Source organism: Microcebus murinus, chromosome 13 (assembly GCF_040939455.1).
Source record: "Microcebus murinus isolate Inina chromosome 13, M.murinus_Inina_mat1.0, whole genome shotgun sequence".
Classification (NCBI taxonomy): domain Eukaryota; kingdom Metazoa; phylum Chordata; class Mammalia; order Primates; family Cheirogaleidae; genus Microcebus; species Microcebus murinus.
In genome coordinates this window covers 66202461-66222151 of record NC_134116.1, presented here as the reverse complement: position 1 = coordinate 66222151, position 19691 = coordinate 66202461, and the positions used below count along the sequence as shown (strand labels likewise).

Genomic DNA, 19691 nt, shown 5'->3' with positions numbered 1-19691 from the left:
AACTGCGATCAAGACAGACTAGATGCTTCCTGTGCCACCTCATCCCATCCCAAGGGGAGCCAAGCAGGCACAGCCTCCATGTGGACTGATAGGACAAGGAGAGTCAGGACTTTTGTTGCCTCAAACAGAAAGGAAAAAGTTACTAAGAGGGGAAATTGGGTTGGGGGAACGAAACCACAGATTAGAAGCCAGAGATAGGGTGAAAGCCAAATCCAGCTGCAGCCAGAAAAATATTCATGATGTAAGACATACAGGTGAGTCCCATGGGATATGCCAGGTCACACACAGAGTGGTGGCTCAGGCACTTCTAGTGGTTTACAGGAGCTTAGAGCCCTTGATCCTGGAGATCACAATTACACAAAGCCTGGCTTTTTTCTGACTGGTCAAACCTCTGTAGTCTCAACATATAAAATGCCTGTCTATGAAATTATTCACCCAAGACACAGGGGCAGCATTCTCTCCCATCTTCATTCAAGCACAAAAACCAAATCACCCTGAGAATTTTAACGACTTTTACTAACATTAAGAGACTTCTCTAGTTCATGGTCTTATGTTCTCTAGGCCAGAAGTTAAAATCAAGAGCTTCAGAAGGTAAAGGCAGCCACCACCATCATCATCTCAAAGTTACTAATTTTAGCATTCAACACAGATGAGGCAGGAAGGTTGCCGAATTGCTAGAATTTGCTAAACCAGCTTATTGCTGCAGACAGAGTTCAAGATTCAACGCTGAAAAGCACAAAAGCATTTTTAGTTCAACGGGAACAGCTGGTGATAATGCACACCTAGAATCATACTGAAACAGTTATGATTACTTAACTCGCACCTTGATATTTCTGCACAAGTTCACAGTTCTTTCTTCCCAAAAGTCACATATGGGTTAACTACGAATCACAGAAAGGGATGGTCTGGGAAATGTATATTCAATGAAAAGTTCACATCTATACATCCAGACTATCTATCAGATGCTGGGAAAGTGGTTTCCTGTCCTTCCCCTGCCTATTTCAAAGGTCCTATTTACCAGAACAAACTGAAGTTAGAAAAAGATAGCAAGACAAACATATACTTACATCTTTTTAACTTAAAAGGCTAAAATACAGAGTGGCTTCCATTTAGCTCACTCCCCTGTGGATTTCTTCCTACAGGCCTTGTTTAATGCAGTCTATAGCTTGTTCATGCCCAGTGTAAAGCGCATCACTGCCATCCTCCAAACACTGGTTGAGAATATACACAGACCTCTACAACAGTGTCCTTTCATCTCTCTTCTATGTCAAAGTGTACACGGCATCCAAAAGCCAACTCAGGCTTCCTCAGGCTATCCTACCAGAAGCCCATGTCCCTGGACCAGGGCACTACCAACCCCACTGTGTACTTTTTTAGTCATTCCCTATTCAGAAGAGAAAACTCAGTTTGGGATCCTGTATTTGGACAATGATAACTCAACTACAGAAATCTAAGATCTCTGAGGAGCTTACTAAAGAGTTAGGGCTAGTAAGCTTGGAAAGAAGACTTGTGGTGATTGGCTGGCTACATGTATCTGATGGGGAAATATTAGGGGTTTTTTGGATGAATATTTGGTTTCAGACTGTTGTGTCAGCACTTTTATCTTTATCCACCCGTTGTGCCGGAAAGCTTGTGATGGTCAAAAAGAATCCATTTTTCATCACACATAACAATACGGTGTAGAAATGGTTTGCCATGTGACAGCAAATAAAGGCAAACTTCAAGATGATTTCTTTTCTGATGCTTGTTTAATTCATGCAGAACCCATCTATACAGCTTCTTTATCTTGCTCATTTGGTCCAAATGGTCCAATATTGTTGGAATAGTAACGCTGAACCTTGCTGCTAATTCACATGTAGGTTAGGTTGAGATGGATTCGCTTCCACTACAGCTTTCAGCTCATCATTATCCACCTTGGTCTCTGGTAACCCATGTGGCTCATTCTCAATATTAAAATCACCAGAATGGAACTTCTCCAGCGATCGACATACTGTGTGTTCATTAGCTGCACCATTCCCAAACACTTCATTGATATTTTGAACTGCCTGCACCGTACTGGTTCCACAACGGAAGTCATATTTGAAAATAACACAAATTTTTGACTTATCCATGGGTTCACAAAAATTGCTCTAAAAAAAAAAATTGGAAAGATAATCACAAGCTAAACTATATGCTTGAAAGAATGAGGATGTACCTTCACAATAAAAATAAAACAAGAAGTGTCAAAGTGAAATGCCAGAGACAGCAACTGTCAAACTTAGTAATTAAGGAAATCAGACATTTCATATTTAATACCCTAATAAATTAAACTAATTGAATGTAGCTCCCAATTCTAAAACCTGGAGTTGGAAAAGAGGGAATTTTAGGATATATCATAGGCTCAATACAGAAATAAACTTTTTTAGCAGTGTGGAAGATAGTGAATTCTCAAAATCTCTCCATGGCAAAGATTCCTGCATCTGGTGATAGTTTTAAAATCTGTTCAAACTAAGACTCCATGACTTCATACCTTGTATTACACAGTTCAATGAACGTGAAAGCCCTTGAACCAAAACCCAAGAAACAAACAGGAATACCAACACTAGAGAACTCCTACACATACAACCTGTCAGACATTAAATCTTCTCCTTGCAAACACTTCTAAATGGGATTAGTTCTATTAATAACTTAATGACCATTTCCAAAGACAGTAATAAATACAACGAGATTGTTGTAGGGAATGTAAAAGTCACACCTGCAACCAGTACTGACCTTTAAAGAAACTTTTACCCTAAATCACAATAAGGTTAAAAAGTTTATTCACATCAAATATGTTAAGTGAAGGTGCTGAAAATGAGAAGGAAAGCAAAGCAGAGATGAAAAAGTAGGAATGGGGAGTAAAAGGTGACCAAAAAGAAGACCTTTAGTAATATCAGCCATTTAGATTTGCACCTTCAAAAGCCCCTGGAGCTCTTCATTTAGTGCGTATTTGAGAACAAACTGACATTTTCAGCTACTCTAACCTTTCAACTAGTCTAGCCTTAGGTAGGAAATGAAAACAAATTAATGAACATAATGCAAGCTTTTTCGTTGTTATTAATAGGTTATTTAGGGGTTAAGGGGGAATCGTGGTTTTCTGTTTAAAGCAATTAAAGCAAAAGTTTGACTTTTGTGGCTTTTAAAAGGAAAATGTTATAATACTGGCTTCAACAATTCCTTCACCAAATTTCAGATATTTGAATTCCCTGACAATTCAAAGGGGATGTCGGGGCTCAGGACACATCACCCTAAAATATGACCAGACTGTGCCACCCCAAAATATACCAGCTGGTTATTCTAAGAAACTGCAGACACAGAAGGAGAGCTTTGAAAAGCTGTCCTTTTGTAAAAGAAATTTACATTTGTATAAGAAATCTACATTAGTAAAGTACCAGTAAGGGAGAAGAGGGCCTTCCAGACAATTGTTTATTACCTGAAACTTTATCAGCAATAACAAGACAACCATTATTCACCATACAATTCCTCCCCTCAACCTCCCACAACTTGTGTGACCACACCCCACTCCCAAATCCCAAATCTTTTCTATAGCTCAGGATGCTATATGAGCTTCAATCATCCGACCCACCTCACATTTTTGTGAGACTCTATGTAAGTAATGAAATGATTTTTTTTGCCTCCTGTTAGATTTTGCTTCATGTCAATTTAATTCCTAGACCAGCCAAAGAACCTAGAAGGGTGGAGAGAAGCCATTTTTCACTCCCCTACAGTTTCTGGTGCCCAGTGTGAGGCGCCCTGCACTGCCTGAGACGCTGCTGGCTCCAGGACTGCTGCAGCTGCAGGATCCCGGCACCCCTGACAAACGCTAGTTATAGGTAAGACTTCTAACCACATTAGGCTCCCAGATCTCTGCTCAGCATGTGGTCAAAGTGAGAGTGGTTGGGAGTCTCTTTGTCTTTTTCCCGTTACCTGCATAATCCCATAATGTAGCAGAGGATGCTATAAAAATCTTCAATCATCTGACCCTTCTTCGGTCTAACATTTTGTGAGATTCCAGGTGCATACACAAAGTGTTTTTTTGGTTCTCCTGTTAATATGCCTTATGTCAATTTAACTCAACAGCCCAGCCAAAAAAAAAAAAAAAAGAAAAGAAAAAATCTGGCAGGGGAGAGGAAAGCCATTTTGCACTCCCTTACAGGGGTGATTATTGATGGTGGTTCTGACTATATTCAGGAAACAGAATCACAGATGTAAACTTTTAGTTGGTAGTAGCAAAACACTCCCCTCCTCAGGGAGAAATACAAACAGGCTTGCTTCCCCAGTTCCCTTTGGCAGCTCTTTTCAGCTGCTGATCCTTAGTACTGATAATACTGGTAAAGGAATCACAAAAAGTCCTTTCTACCATGTGTACTTAAGTGCAAAACGCTCCAAAAACCCTAAAATTCCAAACTAGTCAAAAAATAAATCCAGATCAAAGAAAACAAAAACTAAATATGATCAGAGCATTTTCTTCATATTGTGCACTAATACTTTCCTAAGTTCAGACTTCTATAAAAAGCATACCTATTCATCCAAACCCAGCAGAAATAAAATCATTAACACCCTCTTTGTGCATTCTAATTTTATTTTTTTTCCTGTCTTCCTCCGCTGAAGAGCCAAAATGTGTATTTCCCCACACTATCACAGGAAACAAAACAAGGGCATTCCATCTAAATTGAAGGACGTCAAATTCCCAAGCATAGCCAAGCATGTCAAAGGTCATGCCTCATATTTGGCTAGACCAAAATACTATTAATATTTTTATAGCCAGAATGAATAACCATAAACTCCAAAGCTTTAGCCTTATAAAAGATGGAGGGACAGTAAAAATTAAGTTTTCTAAAGCTACATGGGTATGCTGTCCTCATGAACATTCAAATTCATTTGCACAATAAACACAGTCTAACAGGTCATTATGCTCTGATCAGGGGGCCCAGGATGTGACAGGACGTGTAGGTCTGCGGAAAGGTGGCTGCTAACTTGTTTCAGGCCTGAGTAACAAGATAGCAACCTCAGAGAGCACCTACACCTCTGAGTTTTCCTACAAAAAGCCCATCACAAATTTTCTTTTTCATCATAAAATTGAAAATTTAACAAAAGTCAATGTCATTATTTTAAATGAGTCCCAGCAAGCCACACAGAAATAAGCTTAACAGGGCACATGATTAAGGGAGAGGGGAGGGTGTCTTCATTTCAAATCCCAGGGATATATTCACACAGCTAAGGATCACAAAGAATTTCGTCATGAAAGAATCCTTCTGATGCATTACCTTATAATCTGAAGTGTTTTAAATTCTCATTTCATCCCTCTGACTTTGTTACTTCTTCCTCCAAGTACTCCTTAAAATGAGTTCTTAGAAACAAAAATGGGGGTGGGGAGTGTAAATGAGGCTTAATTGGAGGTCCCCAACTTGTCAATCATGATAGAATAGATGACTTCCGTGGTTGAAAGTGTGTTCCTTTTTCCCTTCTTGCCTCTTGTATATAAACACAGGCAGAAGTCATGGTTAGTCTAAGAACCATAAACCACCAACAGCTTGTCTTTGATTAAAATGTCCTCATACTCTCATCATAAAGGAAATTAAGTAGAGTCCTCCTATAAATATAATCAGCATTTGATGACCCAAGGTTATTTACACAGTTCAGTGGAATCACATGGCACATTTTTTTCCTCAGAAATGTATAAGGCATGCAATCAAATATAATGAATACAGAAACTGACTTCCAACATATACCCTCCAATAGTTTGTGTGTAGGGAGAGCATTCAACATAAATATGGGCTACATCTATATCAATATAATATCCTCTCCAATATCTTCTACCTTTAGTTCAAAATAAAGCAACCACACTAAGGAATGCAACGACATAAACTTAACATTAAACTAGTTATTAAAAGACTTGAAATGAAACTAAACTGAACAGATTATTTTCAGAATATTTATTTCTAGTTAGGCACCAATGGAGAATTTCAGGCTAAAAAAAAAAAATTGGAGGCTGGTGCGGTGGCTCAAGCCGTAATCCTAGCACTCTGGGAGGCCTAGGAGGATGGATCACTTAAGGTCAGGAGTTCAAAACCAGCCTGAGCAAGAGCAAGACCTCCCCCCCTCTACTAAAAATAGAAAGAAGTTAACTGGCCAAGTAAAAATATACACAAAAAATAGCCAGCCATAGTGGCACATGCCTATAGTCCCAGCTACTCGGGAGGCTGAGACAGAAGGATTGCTTGAGCCCAGGAGTTTGCGGCTGCTGTAAGCTAGGATGACACCACAGCACTCTAGCCCAGGCAACAGAGTGAGACCCCCTGTCTCAAAAAAAAAAAAAGGAAAGAAGAGCAGCTTCTGACAGGGCTGTGGCAGATCCTGGGGGACCACACACACCTAAGGTAGAGACAGGGCCAGTTCCAAGGGACTACCTAAATACTGCAGACCAGGCAGGATAATCCTTGGGAGTTTGTGACAATCATGCTTTTTAAATTTTTCTTTTAATAATCGGGATTCTACCTTTTCTTACTTTTTTTTTTTTTTTTTTTGAAACAACAGTGTCTCTCTGTGCTGCCCAGGCTGGCCTTGAACCACAGGGCTCAAGCAATCCTCCCACCTCATCCTCTCAAAGTAGCTGGGACTACAGGCATGCTACCACACTGGCTGGGCTGGGTTTTGCTTTCTTTTTATTTTTTAAGTATATTCTCAGCATAACTCAAATCATCCAAGGTATCAAAATGGCATAGCAAGAAATATAAAGCACCTGAAAGAAACATCCAGGATGACTAGACCACAGAAGGACTACTATAGAACAGAGTGGTCACTGCTGGGAAGGGTCAATTACAAAACCAATAAAGAGGATAATATCAAAACACCCCGAATTACAACAGTGTTTAACTCTGATAAATTTCCTTAGCATTAATTTTTTAATTATACCAAATATTTCAAAAGAGAAAAAAAAACGCAATAAAAACCACTTTGCTGACCTCCTCTAAAATGTAAAGTCACCAAATGCTAAGTGTTTTAAAATCAGTGTTATAACTGGAAAGGCTTCACGTTAATACAAAAGCACAACAAATGTAAATCTAGGCTTTACATAATTCATTCCATTTCACAAATTTCACAAATTCAAGAAACTGCTCTAAGCACACAGGTAACAGAAGAGAGAGTATAGGAATCTTTCAAATTCAATGTATGTAAATATCATAATGGGCCACTAAAGAGAAAACTAAATTCTAAAAGGTTGAAGGAGAGACACCAATTCAGTCACACAAATTACAGAATTCTCTGGGTGGGATGGTCCACAGGAAGCTTTCCTATTCATCTCATGTAAATTTCACAATGGTCTGCATAACTACCTATCCAGAGAGAAAATGTTTCTAATGCAACCAGCTTGGTACCAAGTACACAAACAACCCCCAGTTGATATTTACAAGTTCTGCAAGCTTCCCTCTCCTCCCTGCCCCCCTCCACCCCCCTTGGAGCTAGCCCTGCACAGAGGGAGCTCCTCGACACAGACAGAGGAGGTAACTGTATTAAGGCAGTCCTGTTTCTCCTGTACTCCAATCACAGCTGAAACCTGACCACTAAACCATCACTGGTAGGACAAACTGATGATTCTAAAAGTTAAGCCTCACCAAGTGATGAAGGTACATCTCTGATACAAAATTATGGTGAGTGAACGTACCTGTTATTTATGCAATCCTACACTTACAGTTATATGAGAATAACTGAAAAAAAAAAACTTTTTTGTCAAAATAGAATAAAATCCGCATTTGACTGTCACTACCCTCAAGAAGCTGCCAAAATAAGAGCCACTAGCTAAACCATATGCAAACCATTTCCTCTGACCTTGCTTCCAAGCAACCAAACTGTCTCAAATATTTGACATTTACTTGTATAGGCCATTTTCAAATATTTATGTGGTTATCTTGTTTTCAAGCTTTGAAGGACACAATATTTACAAGCCTGGGAATTAGGCGATTCCATCATAATGTCTCTCTCCAAGTTGGATTTGAAGTCTAAATCCATTTTCTTTTCAGATACGGAGTAAGTAGGGTTCCTTTTCGCTCTCACCCTTGCTGCCCTTCAGGAAGGAAAACGTTCCCATTCTGTGTATGGGATTCCTCACTCAGACAACAGGATGGGTCTTTCCTTAGCCACCTGCATAAGGCTTCAAGGCATGGTACAGGTGGAGGGGAAGCACTAATGTCCCAGATTTTAAAAAGTTAAAACGGTATGAAAGGAAAAGGGAGAAACACTGAGGAATGCAATCCCAGTGCCTCTAGGCCTGGGCTAACTCTTCAGAATACCTCAGAATAATTCTTCAGCACTTAAGAGATTTTCTTTATCTCCCAACTCAGTCCATACCCCTTCCCTCTGGGCCTCCTTCCCTTCCTCAGGCTTCCCTCCTGGCCTAGGACCCAAATAAGACAGCGGGTTAATGGTGTTCTTTGGCTTTTTTACTGCAGTTACAAAATGCAACCACTGAGGTTCTCTCCCTGGTGCCAGGTTAATTTAGCTATTTTCAAAATTTTAACTGAGCAAATAGTGAAGGCCTCTCACCAGCAAAGCCAAGGCAGTACTGCAACAACTTCAAGCTGGGGGAACCAGAGTTGCAAACAGAAAAACATGTTTTCTCAACTCAGCTGCTTATCAAATCTCTAACACAATAAAAGTAGAGATCACCAAAACTATGACCCATTTTCCAGATTTGTGAGGAATAGCAATTGAGAAAAACCTACTTATCCAAGAATCATCTTTAAGCAAACAAAAGATAACAAACAGAAACAGGCAGTCATGGGGCATGTCATTAGGACCAACTCCATAACTCAAGCCACACAAAAAACAACACTGTAATTCAGGCAAATATCATCTAAGCGGAAAAATAAATCAAGGTAGAAAAAGATTTTCATTTAGATCTCCAAGATCTGTGCAGAAATGCTGGAACCAAGTCACACTGAGAAAGGTAGCAGCCTCAAAATTACCGAGTGTTGCAGGCCAGTGCTGTGTAGAAGTTGGGCTTGTTGGAGATGACAGTACTTCCCAGACCAACGCGCTGCTGTGCAGACCCCTGGGCCACACTTCGGAGGTAGCACTCTCCTCTGACAGGGCAGAGCTCCCTAAGACCTGGACTAGCAGGGACAGGCTGCCTTAGAAGAGCCGATCTGTCTCCCCCACAGATCTACAAACTGACTTCTACCTCTCCTCCCTGAGGGAGGTAAGACCCTACACTTCTTCCCTTGAAAATTAGAGCCAAGATGAGTTGAAGGACAAAGATATTTTACATAATGTCTCTACTTACAAATGAAAAGACCAAAGATGAGCTGTAATTTCAAATTTCACGGGATCTATAAACATTAACAGTGATTTAAAAAAAAAAAAAAAAAAAGACTTGGCCAATTCCAGGCTGTTGCCTATTTGGTTTTGACTAGTTTCACCTGGCCTCATTAACAATCATGCAAGTGTAAGATCCTGGTGTACTTTGAAAGCTATTTTCTCCATGTGAATGGTAACTTACACATTTCATGAAACCTCATAGTAGGAGTACTATTCAGCTCTAAGAAACAATGGTGACATAGCACATCTTATATTTTCCTGGTTAGAGCTGGAACCCATACTACTAAGTGAAGTTTCCCAAGAATGGAAAAACAAGCACCACATATACTCACCAGCAAATTGGTATTAACTGAACAGCACCTAAGTGGTCACATAGGTACTGCAGTCATAGGGTATTGGGCAGGTGGGGGGGGGGGTATATACATACATAATGAGTGAGATGTGCACCATCTGGGGGATGGTCATGATGGAGACTCAGACTTGTGGGGGGAGGGGGGAAAATGGGCATTTATTGAAACCTTAAAATCTGTACCCCCATAATATGCCGGAAAAAAAAACAAAAACAAAAAAAAACCTCACAGTAATGGGCTTTTTGGTCCATTTTCGTTTAACTGTCTCCTACCCCTCAGCAGGGTGTATTTTAAATAAAATGTTTGCCATAGGCACAAACATATCAGTAAAATAGTTAAGTTTTAATAATCTGTCCTTTTCCATATGTCACAATGTCATTTTTATTGCATAAACCTTTTGGTTCGCTGTAAACTAGTCAGAGTGACTCCAAGTAATCTGAATACATTCAGTCCTGCCGGCCTGCTTGGAGTCAATTTTGGGTTTTGGCTATTCAAATTTAATCTCCTTTGGATCCACCGGGACACCTCATCATAATTTCCATTCTTACACTTGAGTCATCATAATCTTCGTTCTTAGGGTTAGTGGATGACAAATATAGTGTAATGAGAAAGGTATCAAGATGTCTAATATTTAGTTGATGCAACATTAGAACTGATATTTAAATTCTGAAGCATTTAAGACAACCTAACTTTCCCTCACAATTGCCTTAAGTATATTTTGGAGTTGCTGACTTCAATTCAGAATTTCTCATTTTTCTTTTCTTTTTTTGAGACAAAGTCTCACTTTGTTGCCCAGGCTACAGTGAGTGCCGTGGCGTCAGCCTAGCTCACAGCAACCTCAAACTCCTGGGCTCAAGCAATCCTGCTGCCTCAGCCACACGAGTAGCTGGGCCTACAGGCATGCCACTATGCCTGGCTAATTTCTTCTATATATATTAGTTGACCAATTAATTTCTATTTATAGTAGAGACGGGGTCTCGCTCTTGCTCAGGCTGGTTTCGAACTCCTGACCTCGAGCAATCCGCCCACCTTGGCCTCTCAGAGCGCTAGGATTACAGGCATGAGCCACCGCGCCCAGACAGAATTTCTCATTTTTCAAAAAAACAAGATTTACGTTTAATAGTAATCTTTCTTTTTGTGAAACACTCTACTAAGACAATGAGCATGAAAGTTAATAAATCCAAGTTTAATCTGACAATAGAGATCCTTCTACCTATACTTTAGGAACCTTGAATTTCACACATCTATCACTCAGAGAAACTGATAACTTCTCCTATCTTCTTTCCAATCCCTCATCCCAAAAATAAATTTAAAAAATAAAATATATAGATAGGAAGATACATGTGCATTAAGATAAAATAAATGTAACAGAATGGTAGTAGCAGAAACTAGGTGGTAGGTATACGAGTGTTCAGTGTAGAATTCAACTTTACTGAATGTTTGAAAAATTCCATAGTGAAATCTAAAGGGAATAACCTCTCATTCTCAAGGCCCAGCTCAATGGCCAATACATAACTTCATATTTTTCTGAGGCACTTTGCCCTTTCCTACCATGTATCATAGTTATTTACATGTCACAGCTGGTCTCCCTACTGCTTCTAAGTTTGGAGTTATTTCTATCATTCGAAAGCACCTAGCACATATCGTACACAGCGATCATTCCACAAATAAATGGAAAAAAAAAATACCCTGACTAACTATTCAAAATACAATAATCACTGCTATACTACTAAATTCTCACATGATGCAGACTGTGATGCTCCTAACACACAGGAAGCTGAAATATAAAAGATTCATGTTTCAAGGGTAAGTTTTTTTACCAAACAATGTATTTACAATATAACTGAGGAGCCAACACACGTAGACATTAAGTTAAATTATAATACACAGCAGCATAAATTAAGAGATTACCAGGAATTTGCTCAGAGAAGGCAAAAATTCCCCTGGGCAGGAGTGAAGACTGGAAGTTGGTGAACTGACTTGAGCCTTGCAGACTAAGCAAGAATTTCCAGTAGGGGCACAAGATGATCTAAGCCCTAAGCACAGGATGGTTTACTAAGGGAATGGTTAGGGGCCGGGAACCCCAAAGTCTCGGGACACCCTGAGAAAGAAGGGTTAATGGATTTGGGGACACTAAACACCATAAGATGGCAGGGATGAAGAAGACATCCAGGTGTGAAAAGTAGGGAAAGGGCTAACTAGACCATTAACACAACCGGGGACCTAAAGATGACAACTAGGGAGAAATATACTATGTAGTATCTTTTGTTTTAGACATATTGAAAAGGGGGACATTTACTGCCTTTAGGAAACTGGAAACACAGAGCAATAGGAGAGTAAGTCATCTAGAAAAAGACCAGGAAAAAAGTCCACAACTAGTCCTTGATGTATACTTACGAGTATAGGAGGAGGAAAAATGAGTGAACCAACCGGAAAAGCCAGATGGGGGGAGGACCAGGATAGTACAATGTAACAGAGTCCAAGATAAGAATTTCTCAAAGCAGAGCTGAAAACAGGAAGACTTAGACACCTGCCCCCAACCCACCCCAGCCTTAGTGACTGTTGAGCATAGAGTGTAACTTCAGTAAGCATCAGAGCAAAAACCAGAAAATCAGGGGCTACAGAGGCTAATCAACACTCACAGCTCTCACTTCAGTTTTTTTTTCCCTGTAATGAACAAGGCCTAAAATAAAGGACACATACTGAATTTAGGCCCTTATTTATATGTTAAGGTAAACATTCACTAACTGATATGCTGACAAGGAGTTGCAGATTGTAGCTTTTCAATTGTATTAAGGTTGATACCAAAACTAATTTGCTTTTCTCCTTTCCTTTTTTTAAGCTTTTATCAAAGCTGTAAGAGGATGGATGAAAGAACAAAGGAAGATGGCACAAATGCCTTCCAGGTGGCAAGAAAAAGTCAACACAAGACTCAGTATCTTCAGTGCTTGACCCATAAACTGATAAACCAGAGGCAGACTGGGTGGGACAAACTGGGATGGGAGGAGTTTAAAAGGATGAACCATATGAAGACACCAATGTACAAAAATTTACTTTCTTTCATGTTTCATATGTTCCTTAGAAGACCACAAATAACAGGTAGTAATCTCTACAAAGAATTTCTGTGCCACTGACTTGATTTTTCTTAATCCTTATCAGCTATCAGCAAAGAGTAAGAATTCTTCCACACTTAAGTGTACTTGTATGTGGTACACCCACTGGAATACAGGCCTTCATCCCTTAGATACCAAAATAAGCATTTTTTTCAAGTTCATCTGGTCCTCTGTTTCACAACTCGAGACCACCACAAACTGCAGAATTTTGTATGCACAATGGTGGTTAAATGACCCAGGGGAAATTGGGGGTTTGGACAAGTCTCCTCAAGTTGTTGCAATAATGGCCAGGACAAATTTGGAACTGCAGGGAAGCCAAGGACAAACTCACTGGGTCTTCTATACAACTGAATAGTTGCTTTCCCCAATCACTATGAGGTTTATACTGCCTTTCCAAGAGGATCCCAGGAAGCCCCAAAGCTATAGCACACAGTAAATTCCCATGATGCCAGGGTACTAGGTAGTTTCCAAGAGCAGTGTTCCAGAAAAATGCAAATAGTTCAGGCTCCCCTCCAAAGAAATGCCAGACAAATACAGACAGTTGCTCTCTTAGAAAACTGCGTACAAAACTGCAGTTTAGGAACTTGGATGAAGTGGTTAGAAGCACAAGGACAAGCAAAATGTTTACAAGAGATTCTAACTTACCCGGGAGTATTCTTTCCCCTCATCCCCATCTTATTAGGGCCCTGTGCAGAGCATGAAATAGAGTGATATTTGCATCTGTTGCTAACATGATACCTTTTCAGCAATTTAAAGATCTCAAAGAACTTTAACTTTTTAAAAATTTACATGAGATTAAAATGCCTTCCTTTCAGGAGTCAAATTGTGTGCCACTTGAAAGCTGAGTATCATTTAAAAACAGGGGACCAGCCTGGGCAACACAATGAAACCCCCATCTCTACAAAAAATTTTTTGTAATTAGCTGAGCATGGTGGCACACACCTGTAGTCCTGGCTATTCATGAGAGGCTGGGGCAGGAGGATCACTTTAGCCCCGCAGTTTGAGGCTACAATGAGCTATAGGATTGCACTACTGCATTCCAGCCTGGGTGACAAGGGTGCCACCCTGTCTCTAAAATAAATAAATAAAACCGGAAGACACCCTGTCCATCCTCTCCCAAACCAAGGATGTGCCACAAAACCATAGGCAAAAAGTAGAAATAAAGTTCTTACAAGTCTCAAGTAAGGTATTCAGACTTGGCATTTATTTCGGAATTTCTTAACAAAATGTTTAGCCAGACATGTTCAAGTAACTTACTGCCGTTAACAAAATATCACATTCAGCTGCATAATCCCCTCACCCATTTTTAATTATCTTTCCTCATTCTCATTGCCCCCAATACATATATTGTATCCAATTTTTTACCTGACTATAAAAATGGTTTTAAGGTAATTTCAGTAACAAACCAGAAGATGCCTCAGATCCTCTACTCAATCTCACCGAATCGTCAGTCTCAGGATTCTTAAGTCAAATGTGCAGGAAGAGAGCAGCTACCTTTGTAATGAGATCTCTGCAGCTAGTTAAATTACTCACCTACAGATTAGAAGCCCAAATTGCAGAAGATGATTTAAAATATAAGAAAATCTATTGTCAGTGTATAGGCCAAGTTAAAGAAACTTCATTCCAAATAAAAGAATATCTGAGCTATCGCATGCATAATAAAACAATGTAAAAATGTCTTTAATACGTGTTAAAGTCATTCTTTTAACCTAAAGTGTTCCAAATAACATCAACACAAAAAAACAAGAGTCAACTCAAAACTGCCATAAAAAAAAAAAAAAAAAATCAAAGTTCACAATACTACTTCCCAAGCATAGAAGGCTTTCTAAGTGAGAAAATAGGTCATGGAAATGAAGTTTCACTATTTATAAACACTGCACTAGGTTTAAAAGATCCTGGATTTTCCAAAAGTCTTAGGTTCCACTTTGTATGTGACCTTCTGACAGTTCTAGCCAAGATTAAATCAAGTGTAAGCAGATTTATCCTACCACCTTAACACAAGATGCACATCCCTCATATATAACCAGTGCTTAACTGCCTAAGTAATGATATTAAAAGTTTTTGAACTCTCTAACAGCTTTCCAACTAGTTTGTCCTATGCAAATGTCTTTGAAATTTTCAGGCAGTCCTCAGGAAGTAGACAGAGCATAAGAAACTTTATTTAATTAAAGATTCAGTCTAACTCCCAGTAGTAAATCACAGGAAATATTATTTTGTTCCAAAGCAACGTCTCTCAATACTAAAACAGTTAAGTTTTGGTTGATTTGCATTTAAGAATTAGGATTTTTTTAAGTTAAAAGTCATAGTAAAATTTCTCTTTTATGAATCTTTAGAACAGGAGAGACTTTCAGATCTGAGAGTGAAACTTGGTTTTAACAAGTAACTTATTTTTATGAAAACTCTAACCAGAAGACTAGCTATGAGTTAAAACAGTTCAGGTTGTTTCTTTTCTTCTTAAAATACCCTTTTACTCAAACTGAAAATGCACTTGCTGTAATCTGACTTGCACCAACTGCCTCTCATTACACCTGAAACATTTACTCATTTGAGAAAGGCAGCCAGCTCCTTCCACAGCCCCACTAGGTTCCCACCAGGACCTGCCACTGGCCTCCAGTTCCAGATGGTCCTTACTTAACGTTTAATAGGTCTCCTAGCTCTGCTAAGTAAAATGTTTTTTTTAAAAAAAAAACTAAAGTATATTTGCATTTTTAAAAAATTAGAAAAACTATGAACCTAATAAAATGGTTGAGAAGGTGATTTGATATTATATTCCTAGTTTAAGAATACTACCCTGACAATGCCATTTGAGAGGCAAAACTAAAAATATCCCAAAACATTGCCTTCTCTATCTTTAAAGAAAGGCACTCCAACAAGTTGAAGTATGTTGTATCCATTTCCAAGGACATAAAAGAATGGTGTAAGTACACACTGTACTTTGAATGCCAAAAAAATTTTTTACTAGTAAATGCTTTATAATAGCTTAAGTAGGATTGATAGATGAGCAAATCAGTCAAGTACTTAAATTCAGATGTTAAGTAAAATAAGATTTGGCAGACAATCCCGATTTTCTGACTTAAAAGAACAGATGCCAGCTTATCTATGTCTTAAGGGGACACTTCACCTTTTTGAAACACTTGGTAAAATTCCATGCAATGCCTAGTAACGAGGTTATAAGTGATACCTTTACTCTAAAACCCATTTTGGAAAAAATAAAATGAATCCTAGCTCCTTCTCCAGGAACTCTAATATGAATGTGAGTGACCCGACCGTTTTGACACACATTAACCACAGGGATGACAGTGTACGTAAAATAACCTGGTGCAACAACTGCGCAGCAAAGATCAATCTTTATTAAGCTGCACACACTGAAGATGAGGGGCGAGGAAAGGTGGAAAGGTGTTTGGTTCGGAGAGCCTTTACTGCAATCCTCTCCACCTGCCGGGTAGTAAAAAAACAGCTTGGGGAGGCCACAGAGCGACTGGACCCCGCCCGCATAAGCCTCCCCAGAGACCGTCCCCCTGGGGGCCCCGGGGCCTTCTCGAGGTCGAGATGTGCCTGCCCTCAGCCTGAGTCTCTCCCAGTCTCGGTCGGGAAAAGCGGCCTCATCTACAATTCTCCGTCGAGGCAGGAAGTCCCCGACCGTTCCTCCGACAAGCACCTCCACTTCGACGCCCCCAAGACAGTCCCAAAGCCCCCGGCCTTGCCCCTTATCTGTGCTCCGTGCTCGGTAACACTTCAGTAACCAGGCAAGAGCTGCCCGGTCACCCGGGGCAGCGTCTCGGTCCCTAATCAGAAGCCTCGTAACCCGGGCAGGACCAAGTTCGGGTGCATTTCCCCGCGCGAAGAAGTCCTGGCCCCGCCGCGCACGGCCCGGGCGCGCTGGCCCTTTAAAGGCACTCGCTTCCTGCGCCCGCGGCCCCTCCCTCGCCGCCAGCTCCCGCCCCCGCCGAGGGTCACACTTGAACTTCAGCTCGCCCCGCGCGGCCGGGCGCCGGCGCTCCGCAGGCGGTGGCCGCCCCTTCGCACGTGTCGGAGGCGCTACCTCGGGCTGAGGACGCCCGGCCCCCTGCGCCCGAGGACACGCAGGATGAAACCAAAACAAAGCGAAGTGTGCACTGACCTCCAGAAACCGGGCGGCCCGCCCTGCACCGCGTCCGGCCCGGCCCTCCACCTGTAGCCGGGTCCCGGGGCGGGGGGCTCGGGGCCCCCAGCCTTGCCCTCCCACGCCAGGCGCGGCGGAAACGGCTCCGCGGCGCAAGGCCCGGGGGACGCGCGCCGCGGGGGCGGAGAGGAGCCGCCTCTCCCCGTGGAGATCCGGGAGGAAAGGGGGCAGCCGCTGCAAGTGAACCCCTTTTTCCTTTCGCTGACAAACTTTTCGGCCGCTCTGACGTCCACTTCTCGGCGCACTTTCTTAGTTCCCAGACCAGCCCCTTGCCCCGTCCCAGTCGAACTCACTTGCGCGCGCGCGCGCGCCTACCGCCGCCCCACGACTGCTCCCGGCGAGCCCACCGCCGCGGCGCCCCTTCCCGCTGTCCTGCCCGCGGGCGCCGCCCTCGGGCCCTGCACTTTCGGGCGCACGAACCTGCGCAGCCGCCCCCTCACCTGCCCCAGCGCGCCCCCAGGTCTGGCCGCGCGCCCCGAGACCGCTCACCTTCCAGCCCGCCGAGCTGTTGCTGTCGCCCTTATCCTTGAAGTAGGGCACGCTCTTGACCATCCACTCGTAGATCTGCGACAGCGTGAGCCGCTTTTCCGCCGAGCTCTCGATGGCCTTGGTGATGAGGTCGGCGTAGGACAGGTTGCCCCACGCGTTGCGGCGGGACGAGCTGCTCTTGCGCGGCTGTCCCGCGAGCGGCCCGGCGGCGGCCGGGGGCACCGGCGGGTGCTGCGGCAGCGGTCCGGGCGGCGGGGGCTGCGGCGGCGCCGGGTGCAAGCAGCCCGCCTCCGGGCCCTGGAAGTCCCCGCACAGCCCCCCGGTGGCGGCAGCCGCGGCCGCAGCCGCCACCGCCGCCGCCACGGAGCCGGCCGCCTGCGGGAAGTCCTCGCTCTCCTCCAGCAGGCTCAGGTTGCTCATGAAGTCGGCGCTGACAGCGGCCGCCGAGGCCGAGGGCAGGCCCGCCGCGGCTTCGGGGTTCGCGGCCGCGCCGCCCGACGGCGCCGGGCTGGAGGTGGCCGAGTTGGACTGGCTAAACTCCGGCCTGGGCAGCGGCCAGGTGCACGAGCGCGGCCGGGGCAGCGGCTCGAAGTCCGGGTCGATCTCCACCACCTGGGGCGCTTCGGCCATGGTGACCCCCGCCCCTCCCCCAGCCGCGGGAGAGCCAAAAAGGGGGAGAGCGCAGCACGGGGGGCGGAGGGGGAGGGGGCGCGAAGAGCCGGTCCGAGATTTGGGCGGGGGGGGCGAGGTCGGCGCGGCGAGCGGACGGAAACTGGAAGGCAGGCGCGGCGGAGTGGAAGCGCGAGCCCAGAACTTAACTTCGTGGGTCCATCCACACCGTGGCTCCTCCGGGTCCGCTGCACCGACTGGACGGCGGGCCAGAGCCGCCGGGCCGGGCAGAGCCGGCGCCGCGCTCCTGCTGACAGGGCCGCGGACGGACGGAAGGACGGACGGACGCCGCGGGCCGCTCGCTCTCCCCGGCGGCGCGCCCGCTGCGCTGCTGCCTGTTGAATGTGGCGGCGCCGCCGGCGGCTGCAGAGACTACGCGGCCGGCCGACTTACGGGATCTGCGGCCGCCCCCCGCCCGCGGCGGCGCGCGCGCCGGCCCGCCCCCAACTGACAGCCCGCGCGGCCAATGGGAGCGCGGCACCGCCGCCCAGGCAGCCAGTGGGCGCCGGCCTGGGCGGGGGCCGGTTTTCCACGGGGAGGCGGCAGTGGGTTGGTGGGGGGTAGAGGGGTGTTTTTCTCTTTCACACACACTTTTTTTTTTTTTTTTGGATCTCTGTTATTATTTTCTGGTAATTCTCGAGTGTTTCTGTGAGTCTCTCGCCCTCTCAGTGTTTTGATTGCTAGGAGGCAAACCGGCGTGGAGGCGGCGGCGACACTTTGTTTACTACGGAGGAGCGAAGCCGAGTACTCGGGAAGCCGGAGCGGAACGCGGCGCTCGCTTCGCCCTGACCCCCACGCGGAGCCCGGGGCCGCGGCCGGGGCCGCTCCGCGCTCCGGGGCGCGGGGTGGCGGGCGTAGGCGGCCTCGCGGAATTCTCCTCAGTCGCCCCCTCCCGGCTCCACCCACTCTGTCTTTGCAGAGCGACGTGGGGAATCGGTGGGTTTTGTTTGTGTTGAATGTTCTCTTTCGCTGCGATCTGTCAAGTCCCGCGGCCCCGCGCGGGCGCCACGCGCCCCACCCCCGCCGCCGTCGCCCCGCGGTCAAGTCCGCGCCGAGGGAGCCTCCCCGCCCGGCGCCCACCTGTCCGCGCCCGGAGGGGAGCCGCTGCCTTTCGGGGTGGCCGGGGGCCGGCCTCCCAGCCCCGCAGCCAGCAGCCGATTCACTCCATTCTTGACCCAAGAGGCTAGAAATGAGGAAGACGGGCTCGGCGCGGGGAGCAGATACTCCTGTTTCACTGCACCCGCAGACCCAAAGGCACCCCAGACCTCATGCCCTCTGTGGGAACCTCTTGCTCTAGGCGGGAACCGCACACCCTGTCCACTGAGTCCAGGGCTCAGAAGAGAGCATTTAATGAGAACCTTATCACTTTATTACTCCTAATTAAGTTTAACTATTAGCCTGTCATTTCTTTTTTATTTAGAATGGAAGTGTTGAGATGTTGAGTAAAAACTCAAGAGCGGATAGGACCAAAACTTTGGGGCGCAAGTTCCTTCAGGCCACTTGCTGCAAGCGTCAGTCAGCCCCCCACCCCTACCCCACCTTTTCTCATCTGGGCTGCAGGTCCAGGACGTC

The 19691-nt window shown here is 44.5% G+C and overlaps 1 protein-coding gene across 1 annotated transcript in view; it reads right to left on the bottom strand.

Moving 5' to 3' along the window:
• Window positions 1–18470, bottom strand: part of FOXO1 (forkhead box O1) — a 100415-nt gene extending 81945 nt beyond the window's left edge. The window contains exon 1 of the mRNA XM_012758548.2: window positions 17451–18470. Coding sequence (XP_012614002.2) covers window positions 17451–18080 — 630 coding nt within the window. The 5' untranslated portion in view covers window positions 18081–18470. The remainder of the gene's footprint in view (window positions 1–17450) is intronic.
• Between the last annotated feature and the right edge of the window lie 1221 nt (window positions 18471–19691).